General features: G+C 42.1%; 2 protein-coding genes across 2 annotated transcripts in view; both read left to right on the forward strand.

Moving 5' to 3' along the window:
• Positions 1-26,984, forward strand: part of LOC148595490 (protein unc-13 homolog B-like) — a 146,755-nt gene that overhangs the window by 48,218 nt on the left and 71,553 nt on the right. The window contains exon 8 of the mRNA XM_088520579.1: positions 12,605-12,827. Within this exon, the coding sequence (XP_088376705.1) occupies positions 12,605-12,827 (223 nt within the window). The remainder of the gene's footprint in view (positions 1-12,604; positions 12,828-26,984) is intronic.
• On the forward strand, positions 17,438-25,915 carry LOC148595491 (uncharacterized). The gene has a single exon (XM_088520584.1). The coding sequence runs from the start codon at positions 17,438-17,440 to the stop codon at positions 25,913-25,915; it is 8,478 nt and encodes a 2,825-aa protein (XP_088376710.1).

Genomic DNA, 26,984 nt, shown 5'->3' on the forward strand with positions numbered 1-26,984 from the left:
AATCCCTGTTTACCAGGGCCGTAGATTCTTTTTGGAAGGTAAATTTGTTGTCTGATTCTGGATCGTGAGTTGATGTAACATGAAAGATAAATTTCTCTGATTTGTTGTTACAGCAGCAGAGGTAATCCCAGCCAACCTGTCCTTGGGCTGTCAGCAGATTAAACAGAACTGAGCAAAACATCATCTATTCTGGAATAATAAGCAAAGATGCTACATACTATCTGTAACGTGTGCCTGTGTGTGCACGTTCACACAGGGAAAAAAGTACGACTTTGTTCTTGATGCTTGGATGCAGCCTTTTAACTATTAAAAAGCTGACAAAATATTTTATGTACTTTGTCTTGATCTGGAATGATATCCATCCCTACGACTTGCTGTGTGACCCACCTTTCCCAGTTATATTAAAAGAAATCTATTTTTTTTGAAAAATATGTAAGGTAGAATTTTGCTAATACTTTTTAATTCACTAATCTGTTAAAAGTGCCAAAGGCCAGCTTTGAAAAATCGAGAGGTTTCATTCCTGATATCCATTAGTTCTCTCTCGAGCTCAAATTCCCCTGGCATTTCATGAAAATTTGTTAATTCCTCTCCATAGGCAGAGCTTATGGCACCTGCCATGGTACTGAGGGGAGCTTTGCCTTCCAGAAAGCCAGATGCCCACCTCCTGTCTGCCTTATTCCTGCCTCCCACGCCACTACGAGCCCCAGAACATCCCCACTGATTTTTGTTAAGTGTTTAGGGTGGTGTAAAGATGCTAGCATCTTCCTTCTGGCATAAATGTGCTGTTGAGTTAGAGCTGTGCAAATCTTTTGTTGGGGTTTTAGTGTTCTTGAAGAAGTGGTGTTGTGGTTGCAGATCTGGGCAGGCTCTGGACCCAGCAGAGCCAACTAGAGCTTCTGCTTGAAGAGCTCAGCTGGAGCAGATGGATTGCAGCCTGTTTCCGTGGAGTGCACCCAGTGACCCAGGGTTGCAAGTGCATTGGCCTGAACACATCATCTCGTGTGGTTGTTGGATCCTTCAGTTCATTCTAATTGCAGTTCAGTTGCTGCTGTCCACCACTGTTGAACTGAGAGAGCTGACCTTACGACAAGAATGTGCTGAAATGTTTTCCTGTTGAAAGTTTTCTTTTTTGTTTTTTTTTTTCATAACATTAAAAAAAATCTGCTCTACCAGGCATTTCAGGCTAGGCGATATCAAGATGCTTTTAAATAAGCCATCACTTTGTCATCTTAGCTGTTCACAGAGGTGTATTACCTATGATATACTGGCAAACAGTGCAGTACACAGCAATTCCTGGTAGATGCTGCTGCTTTTTTTTATTTTTGTAGAAATGTGTGCTATACTTCTAATTGTTTGGAAGCTTTATCTGCAGTTATTAACCTGCTTCTGCACGTAGAAGCAGGGGGTTTACAGCTACCTAATGCATCTCTAGACAGGTCAGGCAAATTCAGGAAGGACGTTGAAGAGGTTAGTGACCATTTTCCCCTCTTCCTTAAGGGCAGATGATGCTAGGGATCCTGATGCTTTCGTTGAAAAGTTGTGGCTTAGAAACAGCAGTAAAACTAAACAAGGACAGTCTCTTCCAAAATGTTTGGTCTAACTCTAGACATAACACTTGAATAAACTTTAAATGGGAAGGACAGATGGTGGGTGGAAAAGAGGTTAGTGAGTAGTGGTTGTTACAAATGTAGGGAGAGACTGGCCACGAACAAGCGTGAGGTGTTTTGTAGTAGTTCAGCTGATGGGTTGGACAAGTGGCCTCTCTTCCTGGAGGACGGATGGCTCCTATTCCTCTTTGGGTGAGTGATAAATCCCATCTGAGACACTTGTGTTTCTATGCATTCCTGGTCCTTTCTGTCTTGGGCTGCTCAAAGGAGCTGATTCGAAGTCTTGCTCTGAAATACCTACCTGCATTTTTAGTACTGAGCTGCTACTTTGTAGTCTAAGGGAAAAGTACTCAACAAACTGAAGTTAAAAATAAAGGCAATTTCTATCCTGAAAGATTATATAGTAGCAAAATTGCTAACATTTGACCTACTGCTGAATGCTGCAGGAGAACAGATCTGTTGCTTTGTGGCTGATTCTCCTAGATGTACCTTAGTTAACTATCACTTTCCTAGAAAACATGCTGAATTTTGAAGGGTTTTATCAAAGAAATTATTGCTCAACTTGTACACAAGTCATAAGCATATGTCTTGAAACAGCAGATCTTGAATTGGAAGTCCAAGATGGAACCATCAGATTGATTCTGGAATCACAGAATTTTGTGATCATATGATTCTAAAAGCTCTAAGTATTTGGCATTTATTTACTTTTTGGAAGCTTATTCTGTCAAATTACTGTATATTTAATTTTGGAAAGGACATCGAACATTCTGCTGAGATCTATGCATCCTATGCAAGGTGTTAGCTAGAGAAAGAAGAGATATATAAAACTTCAGGGACAGAACTGAACAAGACTTGCTCGTCTCTGTTTTTAGTGCAGTACTTCAGCAGCACCAAATATATTGACCCAATATGTTGAGCAAAACTTAGAGAAGACTGAGAGGGGATCTTATCAGTTTGTACACACATCTTAAGGAAGAATGTCAAGAAGATGGAGCCAGGCTATTTTGAATGGTGTCAGCAATAAAACAAGAGACAACGGATCCAAACTGAAACACAGGCATTTCCTGAATATGAGAAAAAAACTCTTTACTGTGAGGGTAATAGAGCACTGGAACAGGCTGCCCAGAGAGGCTGTGGAGGCTCCTTCTCTGGAGATCTTCATAACTGGCCTGGACGTGATTCTGTGCCACGTGCTCTAGGTGACCCTGTTTGAGCAGGGTTGAACGAGGTCTCCAGAGGTTCCTTCTAACCTCAACCTTTCTGTGATTGCAATTTCATGAGCTCAGTTGGCTTTTTTACCCTTGTTTAGATGCGGTCTGGCTTTGCTCAGCATGGTCGGTAACAGGAGGATTAAATAATTTATCAGCATGACTGTAAGAAATGGACAGTGGTAAATGGTAATGTTCTGATGGGGGTAGTACAGCCCAGCTGCTCGGAAAGACTTGTAAACAGGGAAACAAAATGACATGCGGAAAATAAAATTAGGCTGCATTAAAAACCTGGAATATTCTGCTTTTCTTTGGTGTCCCTGCTGGTCCAGGCTTGACAGTGTGAAGTGGGGAGGAGGAGTTCGTCCGCGAATAGCTGCATAATTGGAGACACAGAAGGAGCATATGCTCTGTTCCGCTAACTGCGGGGATGTCGAAGCAGTTTATAAAATGTGTTAAAGACAAGAATGTTGTAGCATCCAAGGCACCAGGCTTGCTGGCATTGCCTTGCTCTTATTTGGACGTTTATATGAAACCTTATTTTTGAAAGTACTGAAGCTTTTGAATACAAAATAATGCAATAATGAGGACATGCACTGTTTGGGTTTAAGAGCACATAAAGTAGCTCGTCTGGTTTGTCCCTTTCATCTATTCCAATATTAATGTATTTTACAGCATCTCTGTAGAATTTTGACTTTCTCTGTCTAGATTTCTTGGTGTTTCCAATTCAAGATTGTACCATTTTACCTCTGGCTTACAGACCTAAACTTGTTCACAACGGTGACCTCAACTTTGAAGCATAAAAACAACTTGAAAAGGCTAAAAAGAAATTCTGTTTTCATTAACCTTCAAAATATCAAGACTGTCAACCCAGGTCTTCTGTGATTATGCTGAAGGACTGAGATATATGCTGTTAGCGCTTGAATCTTAAATGAAGCAGCATATGTGTTGAATCTTTAATAAATTCATCTTTTATCCAAAATGTTAGACACTGAAGCGAAGTGGGTGTCAGTAAAAACAAACAAAAGCAGAGTTTTGATATTCTGTCTGAAAATCCCTTCCTCTCTCTGTTACTGCATCTCTTTCTGGCTGTTGCTACAGTTTGTCTTTCCAGCAGCTGTCTGCTTCTAGCATGTCCTGCTTTAGCCAAAAGCCCCCTTGGCTAAAAAGCTGGTAAGGAATTGGTTTGTAAGAGTTGGTGAACAGTTGGTTTCTGAAGGCAGCTCTTCTGCTCACCTTCTTTTACCAGCTGTTCTCCTTGTCACCATTTGAAGCTGTGAGTGGTTTCGTGCCAGCCCTCCCAATGGTTGCTGTGACCAAACCAAGGACTAGGAATGGTCTGAGCTGCTTTCAGGAGTCAGGCTTTCCCTTTCCCCTTGCTCCTTCTGTGTAGATGGATGTGGTTGTTATGAGGGAGTAAGGTTGGTAGTCTTGGAGTTTTACCTTTGGGAAAAGCTGAGGGATAAGTAAGTTCCATTTCTTTCATAGATTTTTTTTTTAACCTGTGTGCTGCTTGGTGAAATGAATGGTGTCTTCTGATTTTCTTCCTCATGATCTTTGGGATGTGACCGTGTTCATGAATAGCGAGAGAGGTTTAACTGGGAGCTAGACTGAGTGCAGTAATGCTGATCTGCTAGATCTTTAGCAGTAACACAGGCTGCAAATAGCTGGGTGGTGACATAGCAAATTCAGGACCTCTTTCCATCAAAAAGTTTCTATCCCGTCTGCTTTGGGATTTTTGGATGGAGAGATTCATAGGTTGTCCTCGGACTTGCATAGTAATGGGCAGTTGTTCATTTCTCTTCCACTCAAACTGTTGAAGTCTGTGCATTAAAGCTCAGTGCAAAGTTCTGGCTGCTCCTTGTTCCATCTCTTTGGCCCCTCTCACCATTTGCCTCTTCATGACATTCCTGCTTCTGTTGTACTCTTGATTCCATTTGCTCTTTTTCTGACTTTCTCACCTTTTCGTCTCTCCTTGTCACATCTCTCTTTCTTCTGTGTTCTTTGCGTATGTGACTTCTTGTTTCTTTCTCTCTTCTCCTCCCCTTTTCCCATGAGAATATTTCTAATCTGCCAGGGCTTGACTCTGTGGACCCAAGGTTTTTTTCACTCATTAAGTACAAAGAAAAAAAGGTTTTTTTATTTTTTTTGCTTTGTTATTTATGTAGACAGGACAATAATAACCTTTTATTTTCCATAGCTGCTACATGCCTTCAACATTAGACCGGTTTAATATGTGGTTATTTCTAGATAAACTGAGTAGAAAAATCATCATATTTGTTCCAAGCACATACTTAGAGCTGCTTAGGTTAATAACAAAAAACAAACATGCACATGTGGTTTTCTCTTTTTTTTCTTCTTCCTCTAACCTCTTAGACTATTCCAAATCCATCTGCCTCTGTCTACCTTTTCATTCCCAGGATTGAAGTGACACCAGAGTATCTCTGCAGTAAATATGTTTTCTTTTAGCTTACAATTGTAAACTGCACCTTTTAGAGCCAGTCTTGCATACTGGCTTCTAGAAATGGTCATTTGGAGACTTTTCTTGGTGCTACAAGTTTTGTGGTTGCTTCTAAATTGCTTTGGAGGGTATATGCAGAAGTTCATTGCCACATCATCTTGGATATTACCTTGAGGTGACAAATGGATATTGAAAAGGCATAAGTAGGCTTGTTACCAACTTGTGGTTTAGCTTTAATGCAAGTTTGTTGTCATCTTTAATTACAACACAGGGAGATCTGCTACTGCTGTGGTTTTTAACTCATTTCTGTTTTCACCTCTGGGATGCCTTGTGAGCTCTAAGTTTTGAACCAACGTCTTTCGCTAAGAAGCGTTCCTCATTTTGGATACTTTATGTGCATACAAATAGCTTTTGTGCTGATATTATTCATGTGTCAGCTTGGTCACTGCATTATCCTTGTTCTGGAAAGGGAGCAGGAGTGGAAACATGAAGCAACTTTTGCCAGTTGATTTGCTGAGTCTGGACTAGAATTTAGATGTTGCTCTGACCCCCGTTGTCCCTCCTGACCTTGGTTTCTCCTATATCTTGTCTGTAATCGTGCCAATGCATGTACTAGAAAGTACAATGTTTAACTGCTCTTGCAAAGTAGAGTGATAAATATTTTGTCAACTTGTGTTAATAACTGTATGATAGTTTAATAATTCTTAGAGTTTATAGCAGTCTTAATGTTCAGACTTAGCCATGAACAGTGATCTCCGAAAGAAATTTTATGTTGTATTTGTAAAGCAAAATTGTCCTACGTTTTTCAGGCATTTTAAATACATTAATAGTATGCTTGTGGCTTGCTTTTCTAAGCTTTCTTTTTCCATTCTTATTCTTTGCTGCCATTTGTGTTACACCAGGCAATTGGAGTTATTTCGGATGGGGAGAGCAGCTGAGTACGTAACAGTTTAATTTCTTGCAAGTTTCACGATCCGATGCAGCATGCTCCAGTACGAGGAGAGTGGGAATATTCATGCATATAGAAAGTCTATTCTATTTCCTTTGACTTTCACTGAGTCTTCATTTTTGTGTGAATGGTTTATTCATTATTTAGGTTTTGTTTTGGCAATGTTTTGAATGAGTCACTCTAAGTGGAATTTGATGGGCAAGAAAGCAGAATTGGAATATTCTTTTCTTACAAGGATGATTCTGATTTTCTGCTTGTACACTTTCGGCTGTTGGTCTTCCCACCCATGAAATCCCCAGTTCATCTTCGGATTAACTGAAAATAAAACAGAAGGGAGTCTATAAAGGTTACGTTATTAAGGTGGCAAGCTATGTTGAGAGTCAACGCAGATATACCAAGCACTACATACATAAAAACAAATGTAAAAGAGTAAATGTTTAGTGAACACCAGCATGATGGAAGTCTTGCAGGTGTTCTGGCATTTCTGGGCTCAGTGGGACAGTGACATAGCAGAAGTGGTGACACTTTAACTCATGTCTAGCAGCCTGGAAAAATTTAAACTTTAAGCACTTCTGCTTGAGACCTGTAGAGCTGAAGGCTGCACCTGAAAGCTATTTGGAGTGTAACTTTTGCAGAGGCCCTGCAGCTCCAGGTTTGTGTTAACTTGCCTGATGAACCTTCATGAAGCATCTTTAATTTCTACAGGCAGAGCTTTTGCTTAAGTTATTGTGCATGGGTTTTGCTGTGTGTAGGGCCTCCAGAGATGGATCCATCCGTCTTAAAAATAATACGTTTGTTCTCTGTGTTAAAATAAAAGGCTAGTGCTTGGGAAATGATATGAAGAACAGGAACTGTAGCTGCTGCCAGCAGGAAAATGCTTCTGCTTGATGCTAATCCATTTTTGACATAATAGAATATGGAGAGGAAACTCTTATTGCAGCTAAGTAGTGTCTGGTGTCCAGCTAGTATTAGAGAGCATTTTGGTGTTTTTATTTCTTCACATCTTCTCTACATTCAGCTAAATAAGGGCGGGGGGGGGGAGGGTAAACAGGGACCTCTTCTACCATCTAGAATGCTTTCACCAGAACTTCTCCATCTCACCTTCCATAACATCTCTCATCATCCTTATTCTTATGTCTGTGATCAAACCCTAAGTTCTTTGTGCATTGACGATGTTGAATGACATTGTTGTGCTGTTAATGTTGAATGTCGTGGTTGTTCTTCGGGCTTATTCTCAAAGATCTGGTAGGATAACTGAGAATTAACTAGACTTTTGCTTATTACCAAAGACAATAAATATGTCTGAAATGGTATTTCTTAATTTGCCGGTTTGTGTTTGTGGGGACGGGGGTCTTAGGTACTGGTCGGTCAAATTCAGGGGTTGTGTATGGGCTTTTCTTCACCTCTTCCTCCAAAATGAAAATTACAGGAGTGGCTGGTATTCCTGGAGCTCCCTTCCTCCCCTTCCTCTTTCTGTGCTTTTCTCCTTGAAATCGCTTAATGAATTTCCTTAAAGGCAGGCCATGAATGCAGGCCCATCCAGAAGGATTACTGCCACGAAAAAGTAAGGAAGAACATTTTTCGGGTATGTTCTGTTGAAGTTTGTGTGTAGCAAGCTTTAGTTTTTCTATGGCTGCCAACTATTTCCATGGCTAGGATAAACTTGGGAAGATTTTTCTACAAAAGTTGAATTTCCCTACTTTTCAGTTATATTGCCTCTCTAGTTGTGAGAGCCTTCCTGTATCAGCCCGAGACCAGCTGATGCCGTCTGACAGGTTTGCATGTGTATGAGCTGTACCCAAGCCAGCTCTGTTAGTTCAACGACATCTTGAAAATCCATATAAAGTTATGAACTTAAAACAGCACTTGAGAAGGAAACAGCAGAAAGAGGAGATGTTTCTAGCGGGAGCTTCTCGCAAGAACAGTGCTACAGCCCAGAGCCTTGGTGGCTGGAAGAGCGTGCCCAGAGCAAAGGGACATCTTGTGCTGCTGACCTGATTTCCTTTAAGAAAGGGAAAGCCATGAATAAGGTAGATGTTAAAGTTGCTCTTTGCTGCTCTGACTGTCGATCCGGTTCTTTACTCTTGGCTCTTTCAGCTGAAGAGAACATTTTTTGAAGTGGGGAAAAAATAAGATTATGAAAGCCCTTAGACTGAAAACTGAATACTACGAAATTTATTTTTAAGTAGCGAGGGCCATAGGAAGGATTAATGACTTGCAAAATTTCTTTTAAATCACTGCTTCTAAGCTTTTGAGTTTTTAGCATGGAGAGAGCTGTAGAAGAGCCTCAGAAAAATCCCCTAGTCCCTTTCCATTTATTTTTCTTTTTTTTTTCTTTTCTTTTTTTTTTACTTCACTCATTTTCCTTTAGCTTCTATGAATTTGAATTGCAAGATTTCAGAAAGGGAACATAACCTTCAGAAGTGACAGTTCAGTGAGGATGGAGTATTCGGCTCTGGGTTGATTAAGGAAAGAAGCTGTTAGAGGCTTTTGTAAGAAGCAATTTAAGAGGAATGCAGGGCGATGAGGTGGGCCGGGAAGGACCTGCTGTGGAATCAGCAGAGAGCCCTTCTGGCCTTGGCCTGAAAGCAGAGCGATCAGTCAGGATGCTCGCCCTCTTCCACCCTGCTCTTGTGAAAGCAGACGTAGAGGGAGCCTTCAGTGGCTTGTTTTGGAGGAGCGGTGGGGTCTTTGGGATGAGAACCTTGCATTAACCTCCTCCTTCCTCAGGACCTTGTCTGATGGACGCTAACTGCTTTTATCCAAGATTTTGCTCTAGCTCGTATGGAGCATAGCTCAGCTTAGAGATCGGCCCCCCTCCTGATGGCAGATGACACCTATGCTAGGAAAGCGTAAGGTGGTTTTAGCTGAAGGCAAACTTCTGAGAACAGCCACTGCTGTGTATTGGGTCCCTAAAAACGCACTTCTGAAAGGACTGTTGTCCAGCAGCCTATAATAATTTTGCTGTTGCTTTTACTTCCACTCCTGAAGCAGGTTTATAAAGAAAGCTGCAGAAGCTAAGTCTGACTAGCAAAGCAGGCAAGACAGAGCAGCACAAAGTGGTTTTGAGTTCAGTATGTTTAAAAACATATGATTCTACTCTGTAGGTGTGGTAAGAGAACTTCCCAAGGTTGGGGAGAGGAAATAGGGCTCCTGGGATGTACTTTGTTTGAGAATGGATTTTCTGAATACATCTTGCTATCTCCATTCTTGTTTCTCCCCTCCTCCCCACTCTCTAAAATCCTGCAGTGTGATGTTACTGTCTGATTGGTTTTCTTTGTACGTGGCCTATATGCATGAATATTCAAGTATTAAACCTGAACAGCATGCTTCTGTCCTGCCCTTCAGCCTCACCCCTCCTCCTCTTTAAATACTGGGTCCAAACACGAAATGCTTTCATCCCTTGAGAGCTTTTCGGTACATGTGAAATGTCTCAAACTGGATAAAATAATTACTGCTTGTGTTATGTTTCTTGTGAAGAATGAATTGATATTTGAAGATTGAGGTTAAGCTACTGCTTTTCTTATGGAAGGTTTGATGGATGAGGAGGTTAAGTTATTGCTTTTCTTATAGAAGACTTGGTGGATCATCTGTTTGAAGAAGATAGTGCTTGAACTTAATACATCATTGTGGTGTGAGGGATATTTTGCTGAAACATGAGCTGTAATACCTAATCTTTTCTTTTGAAGGGTTACTTCGCTCTCAAAGCTGCTTCTGCAAGTTCTTGTCAGTCTGTTATTTAAACAAATTTGTTAAGTGTCAGGCATGTTAATGAATGAGGTCAACACCATGTGCAGACAGTTCACAGTGTACTTTCTTGCACACATAATACACTTTATAAGCCACATAAAGACCAGGTTTTGGTACTCTTACTTAGCTGAGCAATGTCTTTGTGAGCACTTCCATTCAATAAAGTGAGACTGATCATAGGTTAGCTACAGTTCAGCATGGACAAGTGTTTCTGGAACTGGCCTTTATTTGAGTCAGTTCTTGCTTAGGGTTTCTGTTTAACAACTATGGAAGCTGTTGGTGCTCGGAATGACCATCAAGAGAAACAGCATGTTCTTGTCTCAGCGACATTTTTGGTAGGATTTTGAGTTGTTAGGGAGGCATTTTGTGTTATGACCTCCAAGAGACATGTTAGCACTGTATGCTGGAAGAAATTCTGGTGCCAGGCTTTAAAATAATATGTGCTAGAAGTGTTTGATTAAAATTTAAACTATTGTTATTTTATTTTTTATTTTTTATAAAGCTTAGAGATAGTGTGTTTTTGGTGGGAAATCATTTTTTGTTCCACAACGCATATCAGCTTTTCTATAGAAAAGGAGCAGAATATCTGCCAGCGACCATGCTCTGTGCGTGGCACATGCTGCCACCTTCCCGGTGCTGTCCCACTGGGAACTGCGCCAGGAACCTGCCTGAGGCTGCGGACCAGCCTGCTCCGCAATCCCGAGTGGGCTCGGGAAGGGTCTCTGAGCCGGCTCGCTTCCTGGGGACCCAGATGCCGGAGGCAGCGCAGAGGAAGCAGGAGCGCTCGGCTGGGAGAGCTTTGCATCGCAGCAGGGTCGTGTGAGCTTTGCTCTAGGGGAGGGCTGTAGCTGATGGGAAGGAGAAATCGAGCAGCAAAATGAGGCATTAGAGAGCTCTTGTGAAACAGCGTTTTCTGTCCCCCAAAAAGTAATTTTTTGTGCATTAGGCAGCCATGGTTCAAGTGGTCAGCAATGACATTGCTCATCCAAGTAATAGCTTGTTACCCTTCTGAGGATGGTGTGTGCCTTATGAACTACAAACAGCTCAGCCCTCTTTCCACAGACAAAACATGGTACTTTTCAGAAGTGTTTGGCACTCTGGCATGCCAGATCATTTTTGTGTAGCAAATCATCAACACTTAGGCACTGAACTGTATTAAACATGATGGACATCTTGCTTTTAATAAAGCTGAATAAAGCAGTATATATTTACTGTTCATTTTTATCTGTCTGACTGGCGACTGACAAGAGCTATGCAGTATTTAGACTACCAAATGCAGGGGTTTTATCTCTGCTTTCACTGTGGACAATCAAATTGAATTGGTTGTGCTAAAGAGGGTAGAGCCTCCTGCCCCCCACCAGCAGTTTATAGGTGTGCAAATGTGTTTTATACTGGGGTGGTTTTCTGCTTTTTCATTTGCTTTAGGGCATTGATGTAACCTTGCCCTATTGTGAAGGAACTGAGAATATCAGTAACAACGGATTTTTACTTTAGATGAAAAATAGAAGTTCAATTAGATGGGAGTGAAGCTCCAGTAGGAGAAAAACATGGGCCAACATTGCACATTGTGGCTGCCTGGAATTTCATTGGTTAAAATTTTAAATTAAATGGCATGAAAACAGACAGGGCTTCCCCTTTGTTCATTGATCAGCCTCACGGTGAATGGCTGATGAGGGCACATACCACTGAATAACCTTCCAGAGGGGGCTTGAATTTGATTGTCCTTTGCAGACAGGCTCTTTTGGTGGTGGACACGGTGAATAACGGCTCTTTTTAATTTTTCCTCTGTTTCAAGCATGCTAACCGCGCACCCCACTAATATGCCAGTGTTTTTATTTCACTGGAAGCTTGCAAAGTTAACCTTGAGCTGCGTGCAGCCAAACACAGCCTTGTACTGATACTGTATTTTTGACAGCTTTCCTTGCTGTGACTCTTTGTTCTCTTTTTCTGAAGGGCTAGCAAGCAGAGGTGCTTCTCCAGGGAGAGGAACTCATGGGAAGGGAGACTTTCCCTCTTTGAAGACTGTCTGTAGTGTCAACTACTAAACTTAATGAGTTAACCTACCTTTGTGTGTTAAATGTAGCTCGTTTCTCTTCTCCTGGAAGAAATGTTAATTGCATATAAACAAGCCTGCTTTCCTGGTTCTTCTGATTTTCCTACCAACTGCCTTGAACTTTCTGCTGTTTCATTAATTTCTCTTAGGTTTAAAAACTAATACTTTTAACAACCCTCCTCCCCCAAGAAGAGATGGTGTCGTGGGGAAGAGACAGAAATGTTTCCAGGCAAGAGCCCTTTTCTGTAAGGGAGTATTTTTCTTCAACATCTAGATGTTCATTTGGCAACAGCAAAGAATCTAAAAGTTTTCTCGAATTAAAAAAAAAAATCTCCTACTTATTAAAAATGACTTAAGAGAAGTTTCTCTGATAGGAAATGGGAAAGGAGGGTGTGAAGTCCTCACTTAATTCCTCGACATGTATGGAGAGAACCACAGTTTATAACCAGCTGCAAGTGAAGAGCCATTCGCAGTAGGAATAGCCTCTTTTTGTGGCTTTCTAAAGTCAAAAGGGGCTTCACTGCCCCAGCAATGCAGTGTTAGAGAGCTGTGCCCTTAACTCCTCTTGTTTCTTAGCCTTCGAAGATGCCGACAGCGCTGTGGACGATCGCGACAGCGACTATCGCAGCGAGACGAGTAGCAGCCTCCCTCCTCCGTACCACACGACTGCGCAGCCCAACGCCTCGGTGCACCAGTTCCCGGTACCAACGCGCCTGCAGCAGCAAGGGGCCTTGCGGGAGCCCTGCGCTGACTCGCTGCAGAGCTATGATCTGGATTATCGGGAGCACGTGGCCATCAGGTGGGTGATATCTTCTGGGTAGCTGCTCTTTTACTATTTCCCTTCTGTGGCAGAATTGGAAGCTGCTGCACTAGCAGAGGACGACAGCTCGAGAGCTCTGGAAAGCTTGAAATGACCCGGTACAATATATATCTGCTCATCTGCTGTGAACCAAGATGAACGTATAAGGCTGTGTTGCACCAGATGCTACAATTTAGTAAATAACCTTTTACATACAACCTTTTAAATAACCTTTTACAATAACCTTTTACCCCAGGATCACTTATAAGGTCACTTATTCTTGATTGTATTTTTTTCTTTCCCTTTTGAAGGCCAGCCTATTCAGTGATGGGTTGTTCTGGTGCCAGTTTATGAGTGTGCCTTCAAAGCTAATGAAACATAGTTAGCCTATTAGGAGTTTTCCTGGAGGATGTGTTTTCATTTTTGGATTAGTGCCTGTAACTCCTGTTTGTGGTGTTTTTTTTTTTTCCTTTGCATTTACAGCTTTAAATTTCTTCCTCATCTTAAGTAACTCTCTACACTATGAGGTTGATTTTTGCTCACGATAAACATGTAAGTTTTACGGCCTTTTAACGATAAATCAGCAGTTTCACAACTGCTTTTGGCTGAGCTAATTATTAAGCACCAGAGCATTAACTTACAAGGATCAAATGATTGCAGCTAGAGCTGGTTATGCTGGGAGTAGCACAAGAGTAATGAGAATGCTATTCAAAGTAAAAGATGAGTAAGTGTTAAGGGGCAGAAGAAAGAAGAACTTGAGACAATAGAAGTGGGTGTGTAGATAAGGGCATGCAGCTGCTTTTGCCGCTGGTGTGGGAAGGAAGAGGTAGTTGCTGTAACACTGTCAGAGCTGGACATGTAGAGTTTTACGCTTCAGCTGATGGGGTCTACCTCATCCTTCTTGGTAAGAATGTTCTTGTTTTGTGAAGCCTGAATCTGGATTGAGTTCTCCTCGGTGAATGACTGTGGCTAAGCTTTGACTTTTTGGCTTCTAGCTAGTGAACGTTCTTTGATGATAAAAGCTAAAGCTGCTTTAATAGTAACATACAGTGTTGCTACATCATGTAGCAGAGACAAACATGCCACTAAAAGTGCATGTGCCGTAATTTGACATATCATGCTTGCAGTTTTTTTTCCTTGTGTGATAAATTCACAATGCAAGGAATAGACTCCCGTGTAAGCTGTTTTATACTACTGGATTGGTAATAAATTGAAGCCTTTTCTTTATGGATGGGCCAAGCCCAGTAGCAGATATTGGACCTCCAGACTACGAAAGTCAGTGGTGGATGGATATTTCTGTAGCCATGCAACTTCTTCAGCTCCTGTTGACAATAGGAAGAGACCTGTGTTGTCCACCTTGCCTGGAGGGGCTGTGAAGTTTTAACCCTCTGATAAATGTGCTGGCTATAACATGCCCTAAAGTATCACTTCCAATGTAAATGGTTAAGGAATAACAAAATGACATATTGTACTTCTGCTTTGCCTTCCTAAATGTATCCTTATGAAAGTGTCAGGATTCATGCGCTTTATTTAAAAGGTGAATGCTTTGTAGCTGCATCTTTCTTAATATTTAGGACATGCAAATATGTTCTTCAAAGAAGCCATTTCATTTTTTTTTTCTTACCATGAAGATTTTTCTACAGTCACATGAAAGGAGGCATTTTGGTAGACTATTAACTATTTTTAGAACTCTGTAGATTATTTGATATTTTTAAAACTCGGCCACAGCTGAGTATTGCAAAACCAAAATGTGTTTGACTTCTGCTCCTGGCAGCCAGCAGTGCTGTGGACCAGGCAGCCCCATGATGAAGCCAGGATTCCTGGCACACTGTTTTTCACGACTGCGGAAGAAAGGGCTGAATAGCTGTTACAGGAGCTGTTCTCCTGCGCAGACCCAGGGGAACCAGACAAGGTTCTGCTGGAACCTGTCCTGAATTGGGTGAAGACTGGTCTCCTTCAAAATGCTGAAATGCTTCCTTTGAAACTGGCTCTTCCCACCACACACTGTGCACTCTCTGGGGTGGTGGGTTTTTTTTTTCTTCCCCCCCATCAACACTTGGTTTGGTTGGAAAAGTTCTCATTCTCCTGTTCATCCTGTTCAAGATGACTGTGCTTCTGAGACAGAAGGGTCTTTGTTTTACGCACCTCAGCACTAAGATTAGCAAATACTTGATCATCCTTGAAGCATTTTTGTTTCCAATAGTCAGTTTGACAGCCCAGCAGACACCTTCCCCGCAGACCTCCCCCTTTTTTTTTAATCTGTTTTTTTTTCTTTGCAAAGTTAATTTTTTGGCAGCACTTGATAACCGTGTGTCCTCCGTGTCTCCCTGCCCTTGCTGTGTTCGTTTCCAAGGCGCTCTGATAGCGCAGAGTCCACTGTGAGCGGCCGGACTGACACAGAGTCTGCATCTGAGTCTAGTCAGGTGACGAGTCGCCAGTGCTCGCTGGGCAGCGGGCGCTCCCTAGATCTGTGCGATAGGTGGGTTCACCCCTTTGCAGCCTCCGCGCTTGCCTCTTGCTCTTGCTGCTGTGAAGTGGTCCTGTGAGGTACTGCAGCTGATTCTCACTGTTTGCCTTGGCTGTGTTTCACATATGTGGTAGTTTAATGCTGGGCCGACATCGTCATCGTCGCCTTTTTTTCTCCTTTCCCACAGGTGTTGGACTTCTTATCATTGCTTTCTTTCTTTTCTATTCTTTTTTTTTTTTTTTCTGTATAATAAATGCTTATAGAGTAGCAGGGAAACTTCTTATGAGGGGGAAAGCTCAATTAGAAACAAATGTAATTTCTTTGATGCCTAAATTAGACAATTATTAGTTCAGCGTTTACCCCTAATGGCTCTTAATGTAATCACGTAGCTCCTTTTGCTTTCATTGAGACTTGGAAGGGCTCAATCCTGCAACTGTGGTGGCCCTGGGAGTCTTTTCAATTTCATTATCTTTAAAGATCAACACTTCCGTTACTGTCGTAAAATTGCAAGCAGGAAGAATGTGGCTGTCTTCTGAACTGTGTATGAGGGGGCTCATTTAAAGTAATGAGTATCTTTCCAATTAGTGTAAGGGAGCTAATCCTGGTGGAAATGAAGCCCTGAACCAGCAGTAGTGAAAAAGCAATGAGCCATTTCTTTCAGTGCTGGCCCATCAGCATCCTTTATTGGGGTACCTCAGGATTTCAGGGTGACTTGCATTAGCAGTATCCATACCAAGCCCATATTTGCTTTCCCTGTTCTGTTCTTACAGCGTCAAGGCTTGTGCCCTTATGCCTCTTAGATTTTTTTATGTGTGCTGTGGATCTTTTAGATAAATATTTTGATTTTTTTTAATCCACTTTCTACTTGGTTGTTCGTTTTTACACAGGCTGGCTGCCAAGAACTCTTCCTGGAGGCTTTTGATAACGAGGAAGCTTTCTTGCTGCTGGTATTAGGTGTGGTAGGAAATTGAGGAAATCCTGACAGATCCTGGCCTAGGAATTAATCCAGAAATCCCTGGGGTCACTTATTTGAGATGCTAGGAAGGTGGTTTGATGGCAAAACTAGCTGCTGTAGTCCATCCTCCCACAATGGGCACACTTGGATTGCTGAGTCTGTTTAAAGTTGTAATGGGGGGAAGTCTAGGCCCTGGAAACATCTGAGGCTTTTGATGGGCTGACATCTATCACTGATGTGTTTCCTTACCTTCTAACCCAATAGAGACCTTGAGGATCTTCCTTTTGCATGGGCAGGGACCCCATCAGAGGGCGGAGAAAAAGTCACTCTGTGCCTGTATGTGGGCAGCAGGGCGAGTTTCCCTTGCAAGAGAGCAGAGGGGGACCAGGATATGCCCTGTGCTGGCTTGGGAGCTCAAATAACCCCTTAAATGGTCCAGTCTCACTTTGTGCAAGGTCCTGAGACAGGAGCTCTCTGCTCTTTAGCCAGGCTCAGGAGAACAGGCTGCCCGTGCGCTACGTGGATACTGCTAAACAAGGTCCCCTGCCTCGAGTGACGGGCACGCAGGCACAGCGTGGTGGAACAGTGCACGGGGCTCTGTGTCCCAAAGTGCTCCTGTTTCTGTCATAAGGGACTCTTTCAGCATGCTGAAAAATGCCCATTAGCAGAATATTATTGGTATCACCAAGGCTACGTGCTCTCAGCTGAGCACAGAGAGCTCTTCTCCCTTATACAGGTGTTTATTACTTATTGCAAATGTTACTGGTGGATTATCATAACCCATGGTGCTTTTTAACAGTTTGGTTGAAATTTAATGATGATAGATTGAGAGCTTTTATTCTTGCTCTGACTTTTTCTCTTTTTAATTTTCCTTTATTTAATATATGCTTTTTATTGCTATTTTTTCCCCACTGAAACTGTCCTTTTAAAGTTTTTGTTTGTTTTACATGTGTATTTTCTTTTTCTTTTTCTTCTTGCTGCCTCTCTTCCTTTCCCTCCTTTTCCACCCCCTTTATTTTTCATCCTAGACAAGGATCTCTAGATAGAAATGAAAGAGTCAGGATCATCCCATTTAACTCTGAAGATGGAGAAGACCAACAGGAGAATGACTATGAAGAGCTAGGAAAACTACTAATAGAGGAATTCTTAGAAAAAAACCATAAAAATAAAAGTTGGCAGGAAACGAGCATGAAAAAGACACAGACTCTCTCAAAAAGGGAAAATTTTAATCACCGTACAAGATCAAGGTATTGCCAGAATGTGTGCATGGAGTCAGGATCTTTAGATGTCCCTAGATATCCTCAGGAGTATGATACAATAGATAGGAGAAGGAAAAAGAAATTGAGATACAGTAATTTTGAGGAGAGTGAACAAAAAAGCCTGCAAAGCAATGGAGGCCTCCAGTTTCCTAGGGAGAAAACAATTTATTTCAGTGCTATGCCAATTGCTTCAGAACCTAACAATGTTCTTCCCCTATATGATAAAACTGGAAAATACACCAGCAGCTCTGAAATTAAAGATCAGCTGCCTGCCTATCCCATCCTACGCCCATATAAAAATGGCCTAATGGTTAAAAGTGGCAAGTTGCCCAACAAGCAGGGGGTGAGTCCCAGAGGCTCACTTCACCTCAGTAGCAGTGAAGATGTGAAGCATATGGGGCAGTCAGATGACACTTTTGTGGGCCTGGATGCCCTGGAGGAGTTTGACAGCAGTGCTTCTGATGAGTTCCAGTACTCGCCTACTTCGGATGATGAGATGGAGGAACTGGCTATGCTTTCACAAACGTGGTGCGAGGCCGATATCAGCCCTTTGGGAGACTTCACTTCAAATTTGGAGTCCAAGTTAAAGGTCAGCTGCGATAAAAACCACAGGACTAAAGGCAGCAAGCATAGCTATCCTATGCAAGACTTGACCCTTTCTCCTGTTGAAGAACCCAGCGAGGATTATGTAGACACGATGGATGAGCTTCAGTGTTTAGTAGAGACAGTCTCAGAATACTTGGCTGAAAAAGAGGAAGAGATCAACAAATTTGGTACATTGCCAGAGACCAAGAAAGGTGCTGAGAGCGTAGCACGAAAGCAGGATAGGGCTGGGAATTCAGTAGAGTGCAGGCAATCTGAGCAGACCAATCTACCAGCCACAGAGGAGGTTAGCAAGGGCAAATCTGAATCTCTCCCGGACTTGTCAGGTGTGAGAAATACAGTGAATTCTCTGTTCAGCTCCTTCACTGAAAAAGTGGGATCAAGCACAAAGCAGTTTACAGCCTCTGTGGAAAAACTTGTATCTTCCACTCCAGAGAAAACAGAATGCAAAAGCTCCTCAGAGAGTGGAATCTCAAATGTAGTTCCTAATAAGCCCAAATGTGAGAGTTCATCTTCTGGAGCAATGGCAGATAGTAAAGCTGACACTAAATTCTCCATTCACTCTTTGTTACCATCCCAGGTAAGTGGTGATAAAAGAGCCCCAAATGCAAGCTCCAACAAGCCAGAAACTACAGAGATGAACAGTAAGGGTTCCATGGCACATGGTCCTCAGCAGTCACAGGAAACTGCTACCGGTAGCCAGCCGAACCAGCATTCGGTTATGAATTCTGTCCTAGGCATGTTTAATCCTTTAAAGATCTTCTCTGAGAAGGAAGCACCCAAACAAGAAACCATAAAAGAGGAACACGGCAAGGAGGAGAGCCACGTAAAAGCTGATGAGACAAACATAAGCATGAGACTGCCTGGACAGGCAGCAGCCAGGAGTAACAGTAGCATTTCAGATGTACAGCAGAGTGAGACAAGAAGTGAGGGAGAAGTAAATACAAATAGTGCTTCTACGTCTTCAATCTTTGGCAAGCTCTCCAACTCAGTCAGTTCATTCAGTCTTAAAGCCAGTTTTGATGGTCTCTTGGCTCCCAAGCATCAGGATGTGCCACAAACACAGTCAGAGTTGCATCCTGTTATAAATCAGCCGGACATCACTGTCAAAGAAGATGCACACACTGCCAGAGAGCAGCATCCTATGAATCCCTTGAAGAACTGTCAAGCTGCAGATCACAGACTGGGAAACAAACAAAGTAGAGAAAATGTGGAAGTTCATTCACAGCCTCCAGATCAAGCTACAGCATCTGATAATTTTTTTGGTCCACTCAAGAAGTCCTTCAGTCAGTTGTTGCTTCCCTCTGCTGAAGCAGAGAAAAAAGAAAGTACGTCAGGAGTTTTTAAAGGCCACAAGTCTGAAGAAGATCTAAGACAAAACAACCCATCAAATGATGAACATTCATTTCCTTTCCCTCGGAAACTTCCTTTTTTCAGTGGGTTGGGTTTTTCAGACAAGCAGGAAAGTACAAAGGAGAAAGGAGGTTTTATTCCTTCTTTGTTTAAATTTTCTTCTGCGGAAAACCTACTGGCTTCAAAAGATCAACAAAATCATCAGAGTTCCAGTGGAACTTTTTCACATGAACACAGAAGCAATAGTTCAGAAGATTCCACTTCATTAAAGTCTACCTCTGTTCCAAATTTATCAAATCAGAGGGAGAAACCTGTACAACCAAAAACCATTAGTAAAGTAAACTCTTCTAATGCTCAAGGAAACAGAAATGAATACAAGGAGAGTGACTCTGGTACCTTCGAGATTGCAGATGAGCAGCAGAGAACTAAGAGTGCTCTGGAGCAACATAGAAATTTAAAAGGAGGGTTGAGAGAAGGATCAAATTCACCAAGCTTAAATGACAGCTCAACTGAATCCATTCCTTCTGGTGGAATGTCAAAAGATACAAGTGCAGATGATACGCAGAAGAAGCACACAACAGGTTTTCTTTCTGGATTTCTTCACATTTCTTCCAGTGAAAACAGACCCAATAATCAAGACTTGACTGTTAAAAGTGAAGGCGATGGCCAGAAAACCAGTTCTGGTGGATTATTTTCTGGTTTATTTAAATTTGCTTCTAGTGAAAATTTGTCTGAATGTAAGCAAGAGAAGGTGAAATCAAACTCTTTAGGCTTCATGAAGCTTTTTGATAGAAATGATGATTCTCGCTCAGAGACAAAATCCGACAACTTGGGAGTGACTTCTGATAATCAAAGCAGCACTGCAGAAAAGCACGAAACTTCCAGCTTCTTAAAAAATCTACTGCCTAAATCAAAGGAGAAACTAGAAAATGTGAAAATGACGGAATCTTCTGAAAATACCAGTTCCCTGTGCAGTACGAGAGTAAATAAAGCCGAGCCCCATGTTCCCCAGCATGGGCATGCTGTGTTCAATGATGCTGTAAATCTTCAGGACAACATACAGGATTTATCTAGAAAAGCTGCAAATAGCAGGTATCTTCCTAATCAGGATGCAGAATCTGGAGGTCTTCCAACCCTTTTAAATAAAGGGTCAAATGAATTTATCACTTTGACTAAAAGCCATCAGCAGTACTCAGATTATCAGGAAACAAGAAGTCATTCTAGCTTTGAATGGGAGTATGACATAGGGGAATTTGCTCCTGATACTCAGGGAATAGCATTGCCAGTTTACTACGTATTAAACCAGAATTCTCTTCCACCCTCCCAGTTCCTGAACTGGCCAGAAAATGATACAGTAGTGAATCTCTGTAAAAAGGATGGAAATGCAAATGTAATGGATTGGCAGACTAATGCCAATTTTGATGGACAGAGTTTAGATTTAAGTGTGATGTCATATGAATCACTTGATCAGTTAATATTTCAAGATGTCTGTTCAGAAGAAAACGATAAATGGACTACCAATTCTCTCAATGACAATTATAGTAATTTTCCATTTGAAAGAGATGGCAGTTACTCATTAGAAGAGATGCCCATGGATTTAAGTTACTCATCTTGTGGTGATGGAACTATGTGGACTCTAGTTGACCAAGAGACTTTGAGTATGGATGAGAACTTCATGTACTCCTCCTATAGCCAGGAGTACCAGGAGTGGCTAAGGATGCTTGAACAGGGTATATGGTGGCCATCAGAAGATGGTGATTGTGGATACTACATGTACAGTGATAGCCAGTACGTGTATTCGCTGCTCACTGATCCAACTGGGCAGTATGTCTATGTGTGTGCTCCTGAAACATACTCCTATCCAGACTGCTGGGATTATAACTTTCACATGGGTTCTATGCCAGGAACCGTGTTAGAGGACAACATGATTGCTGTTTGTGGTTTTAAAGTCCCTCTTGGCAGTGAAGATGAGCTGTTCTGGTTTGCTGAAGAAGAGCCTTTAGATGATTACACAACAAATAAACCTTTGGATTTGTCTGTAGCTTTGCAGAGGAGTGACCAGTTAATGAACATGAACTTGGAGACTTTTTCACAGATGTTTGAAGAATCTATTTATTATCAGAGAGAGCAACCATTAGACTTTTCAGGTTATAAACTTCAAAAACTCAAAGTAGACTTAAGACCTGAAAAGGAAACTCTGAGTTATTCGGAGGAATCCCTTGATCTTAGAACACATTCTCATGCAGCTTTTAATAAGTCACTGAATAAAGAAGTCCATAGCAAGCAAGTGGATAAGGCTGTACCTGTGACAACTGCTGAAGGTGGATCATCAGGATTCTTTGGTTTCCACCTGTTTCAGTCTAGTCCTAAGGCTGAAGAAACTGTGATATCCACTGAAGGAATAACAGAAGCAAGAAAGACTGAAGAAGATAAGAAAACACCAGTAAACAAAGTTACCTCTCTGTTTTCTGCTTTGGGTGGACTGATCGGAAAGTCTGCAGGCCCTGACTCTGGGCTGTCAGAAGATTCTGCCTTGAAGAAAAAAGACACACAGTCAAAATCATCTGAAAATAAAGCTGGTGTTTTATCAATTGCACAAAATGGAACATTGGGAGATGAAGCACAAATAGGGCAAAAATATCATATTCCATCTGAACTGAGGACAAATACTTCATCAGAATTTAATTTGGAGTCTACTAGAAGTGAAAAACACGACTTAAATCAGAATGAAAACTTTCCTGTTAAAAAAACAGGATTAAAAAAATCTCCTTCTCAACTGAGCCAAAATATTCCAGATGGCAGGTCCATAAGAGAAGAGAGACCCGTTAAAGCAGCTGCAGTTTCTAAGCATCCTGTAAGCCATGAGAGTAGTAATGAGCCCAGACAGCCGCAGCCAAGTCAGAGCCGCTCAGCAACTGAGCCTGAGGAGACATTATTCAAAAGTGCTCTGAAACTGTTCAGCCTCGGAGAAGATTCTTCTGCAAGCTCAACTGCCAACAAACCCCAGACCTCTGGATTTTTTGACTTCTTTAAAACACAAGTAAGCAAAACGCCACAGCCAGCACCAAATCTGGAAAAAAATCAAAGCAATAAACCAGAAAAAATGATACATCCAGAGCAAAAGGAAACCTCTGGCATCTCATCATTGTTTGGATCCCTTGGAGATCTCTTCAAAGTGGAGACTGTCTCTTCTCAACCAGCCCCAAGTACTACGACTCTACCAAAAACAGATGGCAGAACTGTGGCTGAGTTGAAAGAAAAGAGTGAAAAGCCTGTTGGTAATCAGAGTGCCAGTATGCCATGCTTGTCCTCTGCCTCTGAGGCGAGTGTAGGAGTAGAAGGCACGGACAAGCAGATCTCCCCTAGTGCTCATGTGCAAATGAAAGACTTGAGCAAAAAAGCTGAGGAGTCTTCTGAAAGCAAGAGATTGCCTCCAGGAAAGGCTTCACAGAAGCCCATGGATGTAGGTCCCATAATAAGCCAACCGAGTCATTCACCTGTGCAGCAAAGCAACGTGCCCACAGTTATGCTGAAGCAACAAGGAACAAATATTTCAGGTGCCACAGTTAATCAGACCAAGGCAAGCAAGGCAGATCAGGCACCTAAAGAGTCTGGTTTCAGTTTGCCTTTTAGCTTGTCAGATATTACTGCTTCAAAATCGCAGCCAGCACAACCATCCAGTAGAAGTATATTTTCATTCTTTACTGGTTCAGATGAGCCAACACCTTCAGCTCCTGCTAGTGCAAAGCAACAAGAGACCGAGGGGCTGTTTCGTCTGCCCTCCTTCTTTTCCAGCAGTCCAGCTGCTGAGAAGAGCGTACCTCAGAGAAGTACTAGCTTTAACTTCTTCAATTTGACATCGTTTTTGGATGAAAAGCCACAAACTGCCCCAAGACAGGGGAATGATATAAAGGAAGCTCAAATGGTGAATTCCAAGCCACATATGAAGCAAAGGGTTTCCACTGATTGTGGTGTCAGAACTGACAGACCTGCCAAGCAACAAGATACAGACAAAAAAGAGGTTGATGATATTATTGCTGCAGTGACTGGTAGACAAACATCTAGTAATCTCACTGTCACGGAGAATAAATCAGAGGTGCTGGAAGTGGGAAATGCTGTAGAAAAGGAGACTGAGGTAGTTAAAGAAAGCGACAGAAAAAATCTTCTGCAGACCAATGGCAATGCAGCAACAGATTTGGCCTTTTCTGATGTTTGTCTTGATACTCCGAGGGTACAGGAGGGTTCTCAGGACCAAAAAACTATTTTGTTAGAGACAGAAAAATATGTTGCCAGTAGTACAGAGAAGAGGGACCATGTTGCATTTTCTGTTGATAAGGAGGAGCCTTATTCTTCCAAAGAACAAGTTGCTGAAAATAGAGATGATAGCATGGCCTTGGATGGGAAAAGGGATTCATTGAATCTAAATGGCGTAAGTGTTACCAGTGACATAAGAAAAGAGACAGTATCTGAAGAAGTAGCACATTTACAACAACCCGAGTTGCAAGAACAGAAATTACCAGAGCAAACTCTTGGTGATGGGGTACCACAGGCAAAGGAGCTGCAGTCTCACTCAGAAGTGCCGGACACATCTAATTTGCAAAACAGACCGAAGGAATCTGAGAGTGATAAATCAGTACTCGATTCTTCAGTTGAAATGTTTTCAAGTTTCATGACAAAAATGAGACCTCCTAAAACGTTATCTGGTTTCTTCTCTCAACCTGAAGCTCAAGCACCGCCTACTGCACAGAAGAAGAGCTCCTCTTTCTTTGGTTTCTCATCCCTCCCAAGTGGTCCAGCACCAACTTTTGCAAATGATCTTTTTGGCATCTTTAAAGGGGCAAAAGAAACTCCAAAAGACATGCCTCCAAAAACCACCACTAAACCTCAAAGTAGTAGCGTGAAAGATGTCACCAGGTCCTTTCCAGACTCTAGAAAGACAGAAGATGTATCATCAGCCAGAGCATTTAAAATAGATGCCCCAAGTTCTCTGAAGCAGGATAAATTGTCTGTCTCAGCAGAAGAGAAGGCCACAAAAGAAACTCTTATGAAAACAGAAACTGAAGAAAATAGGAATTTGGCAGAAGATAGAAAGGAACAACTGAGGAACACTCTAGAAGCAGTGGTCTCCAGTGAAGATCAAGCCTTGGATGTTCTGCAGATGGGTAGTGACACACAATCCTCAGAGATGGTTGAAGCTAAACCCTACCAGTCAGATTTCAGCAGTGAAGTTGATACGGAGCAGACTGTGGTCACTGACCAGACTGATCCTGGCCACTGCCAGTTAGATATGGGTTTTTCACATGCAACAGGAGAAGCTGCTTCAACAGAGAAGGCAACCCTTAATTTCCTTCAGACTGGCTCTAGTAGTGGGCTTGACCTGGAAGTTGAAGCTCCACTTACCGGTACAGACACAAGCTTCTACCAGTCTGATCTGAGTGCTACGGTTGAAATGGAGCCTGCTGTGACAGGAGACCACTCCAATGCTAGTGCTGAGCTAGACTTGAGCAGTGTCACTGGAACAGAACCCGCAGCTCCAGCTGATGAACCCAGTGTTCATCTGCTCCTGCTGGATGGGGAGAAAACAAGTGAAATAGAACAAAGAACTTCTGAACAACCAGAGCATTTAGCAGTTAACAAGGTGCCTGCAGAAAGGATTGCCTCCAAGTGTGATCTGGAGAAACGGGGTCAACATAGTAATGTTCCTACAGATGCAAGCAGCAGTAAACCAGTCTTCGAAATACCAAGCATGCCCAGTTTGCCAAAGTTCAGCTTCATGTCGTCTGCTGATAGTGGGAAGCCATTTGGATCATTCTTCTCTCAGCAGCCACCTCCTGTTAATAAAGCAGGGACAGACCAGGGCAGCCTCCTGTCTGGCTTTAAGAAGTTTTCTTCAACCCTGTTTGAAGCAGGCAGTGAGGAAAAGGTGAATAAGCCAGAGAGTGCCCAAGGAGCAGTATTTGGCAAAAAATTAGATTTTTCCTTTCCCTGGCAAAAAGACAACAGGGAGGCCTCTGTCAAAAGGGAACCACATGTACTGCCACAGACTTTGTCAAAACCAAATGACAAGGTGTTAGGAACAGTCAGTTCAGAGGAAAGCTCAAAATCTGCAGTATCAGATCAGCCAGCTGATGCAAATACAGAAGTAAATTTGTGTTTAAAGCAGCCTGACGCTGTAGACAATGAGCCTTCTAAAGAGCCATCTGGCACCAGTGCTGCTGGTGATGTACTCCACAAAGAGCTGGAAGAGACAGTTGATAAGGAGCCTGAGGATCAGCAGGATGTGGTTTCCAGTGAACTGCAGAAAGATGGTCAGGCAGTAGAAGGGCAACCAGACCAGCCTGAACTGACAGAGACCGAGCTCCATTCTGCTCCGAACACGGCGACGCTTCATCCTAGCGCACAACCTGCGGAACAACCGAGTGAGAAAAGGCCAGTTACAAATCAGGCATAATAAATGGTTTGAAGCAAATGGCCATTTATAATGCAATACCGCAGCAGTAGATATCGACCTTGGTGTCTGCTGTTTGCAGCTCAGTCCCATCCCTATTTGTTGTCAAGTCTTTGTAGTGTTACTGATAGCTGTCACAGGAGGATGTGACAAGCTGTTAGCAATAGGCCCTTCTAATCATTTTTTCTCAGCTTTCTCCATTTCTTTTCTTGTACGTGTAATTATTTTTCCCTTGTTTGTATACTGTACCCACTGAGATGCTTTTAGTGCTAATTTCATTAGCCTTTCAAAACTTAATTCTTTTTGTGTTAATTCTGCTGTGTACAATACACTTTTGCTTTCTTGTGTAGTGATGGCTTTGTTGCATTTGCCAAGGAAAAAGCAACAGTAGGTGATGCACTGTGGGGGATGAGCATGTTGTTTTCAAAACATGAAGTAAATACTTGTAATTATTGAGAGAAATGTAACTTAATTCACTGCAGAGCAAAATAGGCTCATTTCACATTATTGAGGCTTTTAAAAACATTTCTGGAGGTATCAGTGAAGGTATTCTAATGCTTGCTCTTCCTAAAAACTATGCAAAGGTTATGTCGTGCAGTTAGGGAAGCTACTAAAGGAAGCTGGCAGTGTTGTCATGAATTTGAAGTCATTTCTGTATATGTGCTAAGTTACCATTGCCCTCAAAAATCATGGTGGAGACTTGTTAAACTTTCAGCTGTGTGCGATGCAAGAGAAACTGGTTGTGATTTTAATCCTACAGTTGTTACACTGAACTCCAAAATTTCCTATCTGACATCTAATTAAGTAGGAGAAACATTAGTACAGCTTATTTTCTTGGATTGTAATGTCTGCTGTGGTTCAACTGTAGTTTCCTGACTGCACGAGAAATTTGTATTCTGTTTTTGTGTGAGGATCCCAGGGATTCACTCCTGGAAGCGGTATCTTGAATCATGGAGGTCAGGCCCCTGCTGTGTTGGGCTTTTTCTATATAAATGAAATTCTTGAGAAGGTTCTATTGGAGTGAGACATACAGCTTCCCTTTGAACAGCTGCTTCTAGTTTTGTAATGGACT

Source organism: Tinamus guttatus, unplaced genomic scaffold (assembly GCF_059628265.1).
Source record: "Tinamus guttatus ecotype Peru unplaced genomic scaffold, ASM5962826v1 Tinamus_guttatus_pri_ptg000092l, whole genome shotgun sequence".
In the NCBI taxonomy this organism is placed as follows: Eukaryota; Metazoa; Chordata; class Aves; order Tinamiformes; family Tinamidae; genus Tinamus; species Tinamus guttatus.

Coding starts and splice junctions, on each gene's coding strand:
- LOC148595491 (XM_088520584.1), top strand. CDS start 17,438: ATGAAAAAGACACAGACTCTCTCAAAAAGGGAAAATTTTAATCACCGT.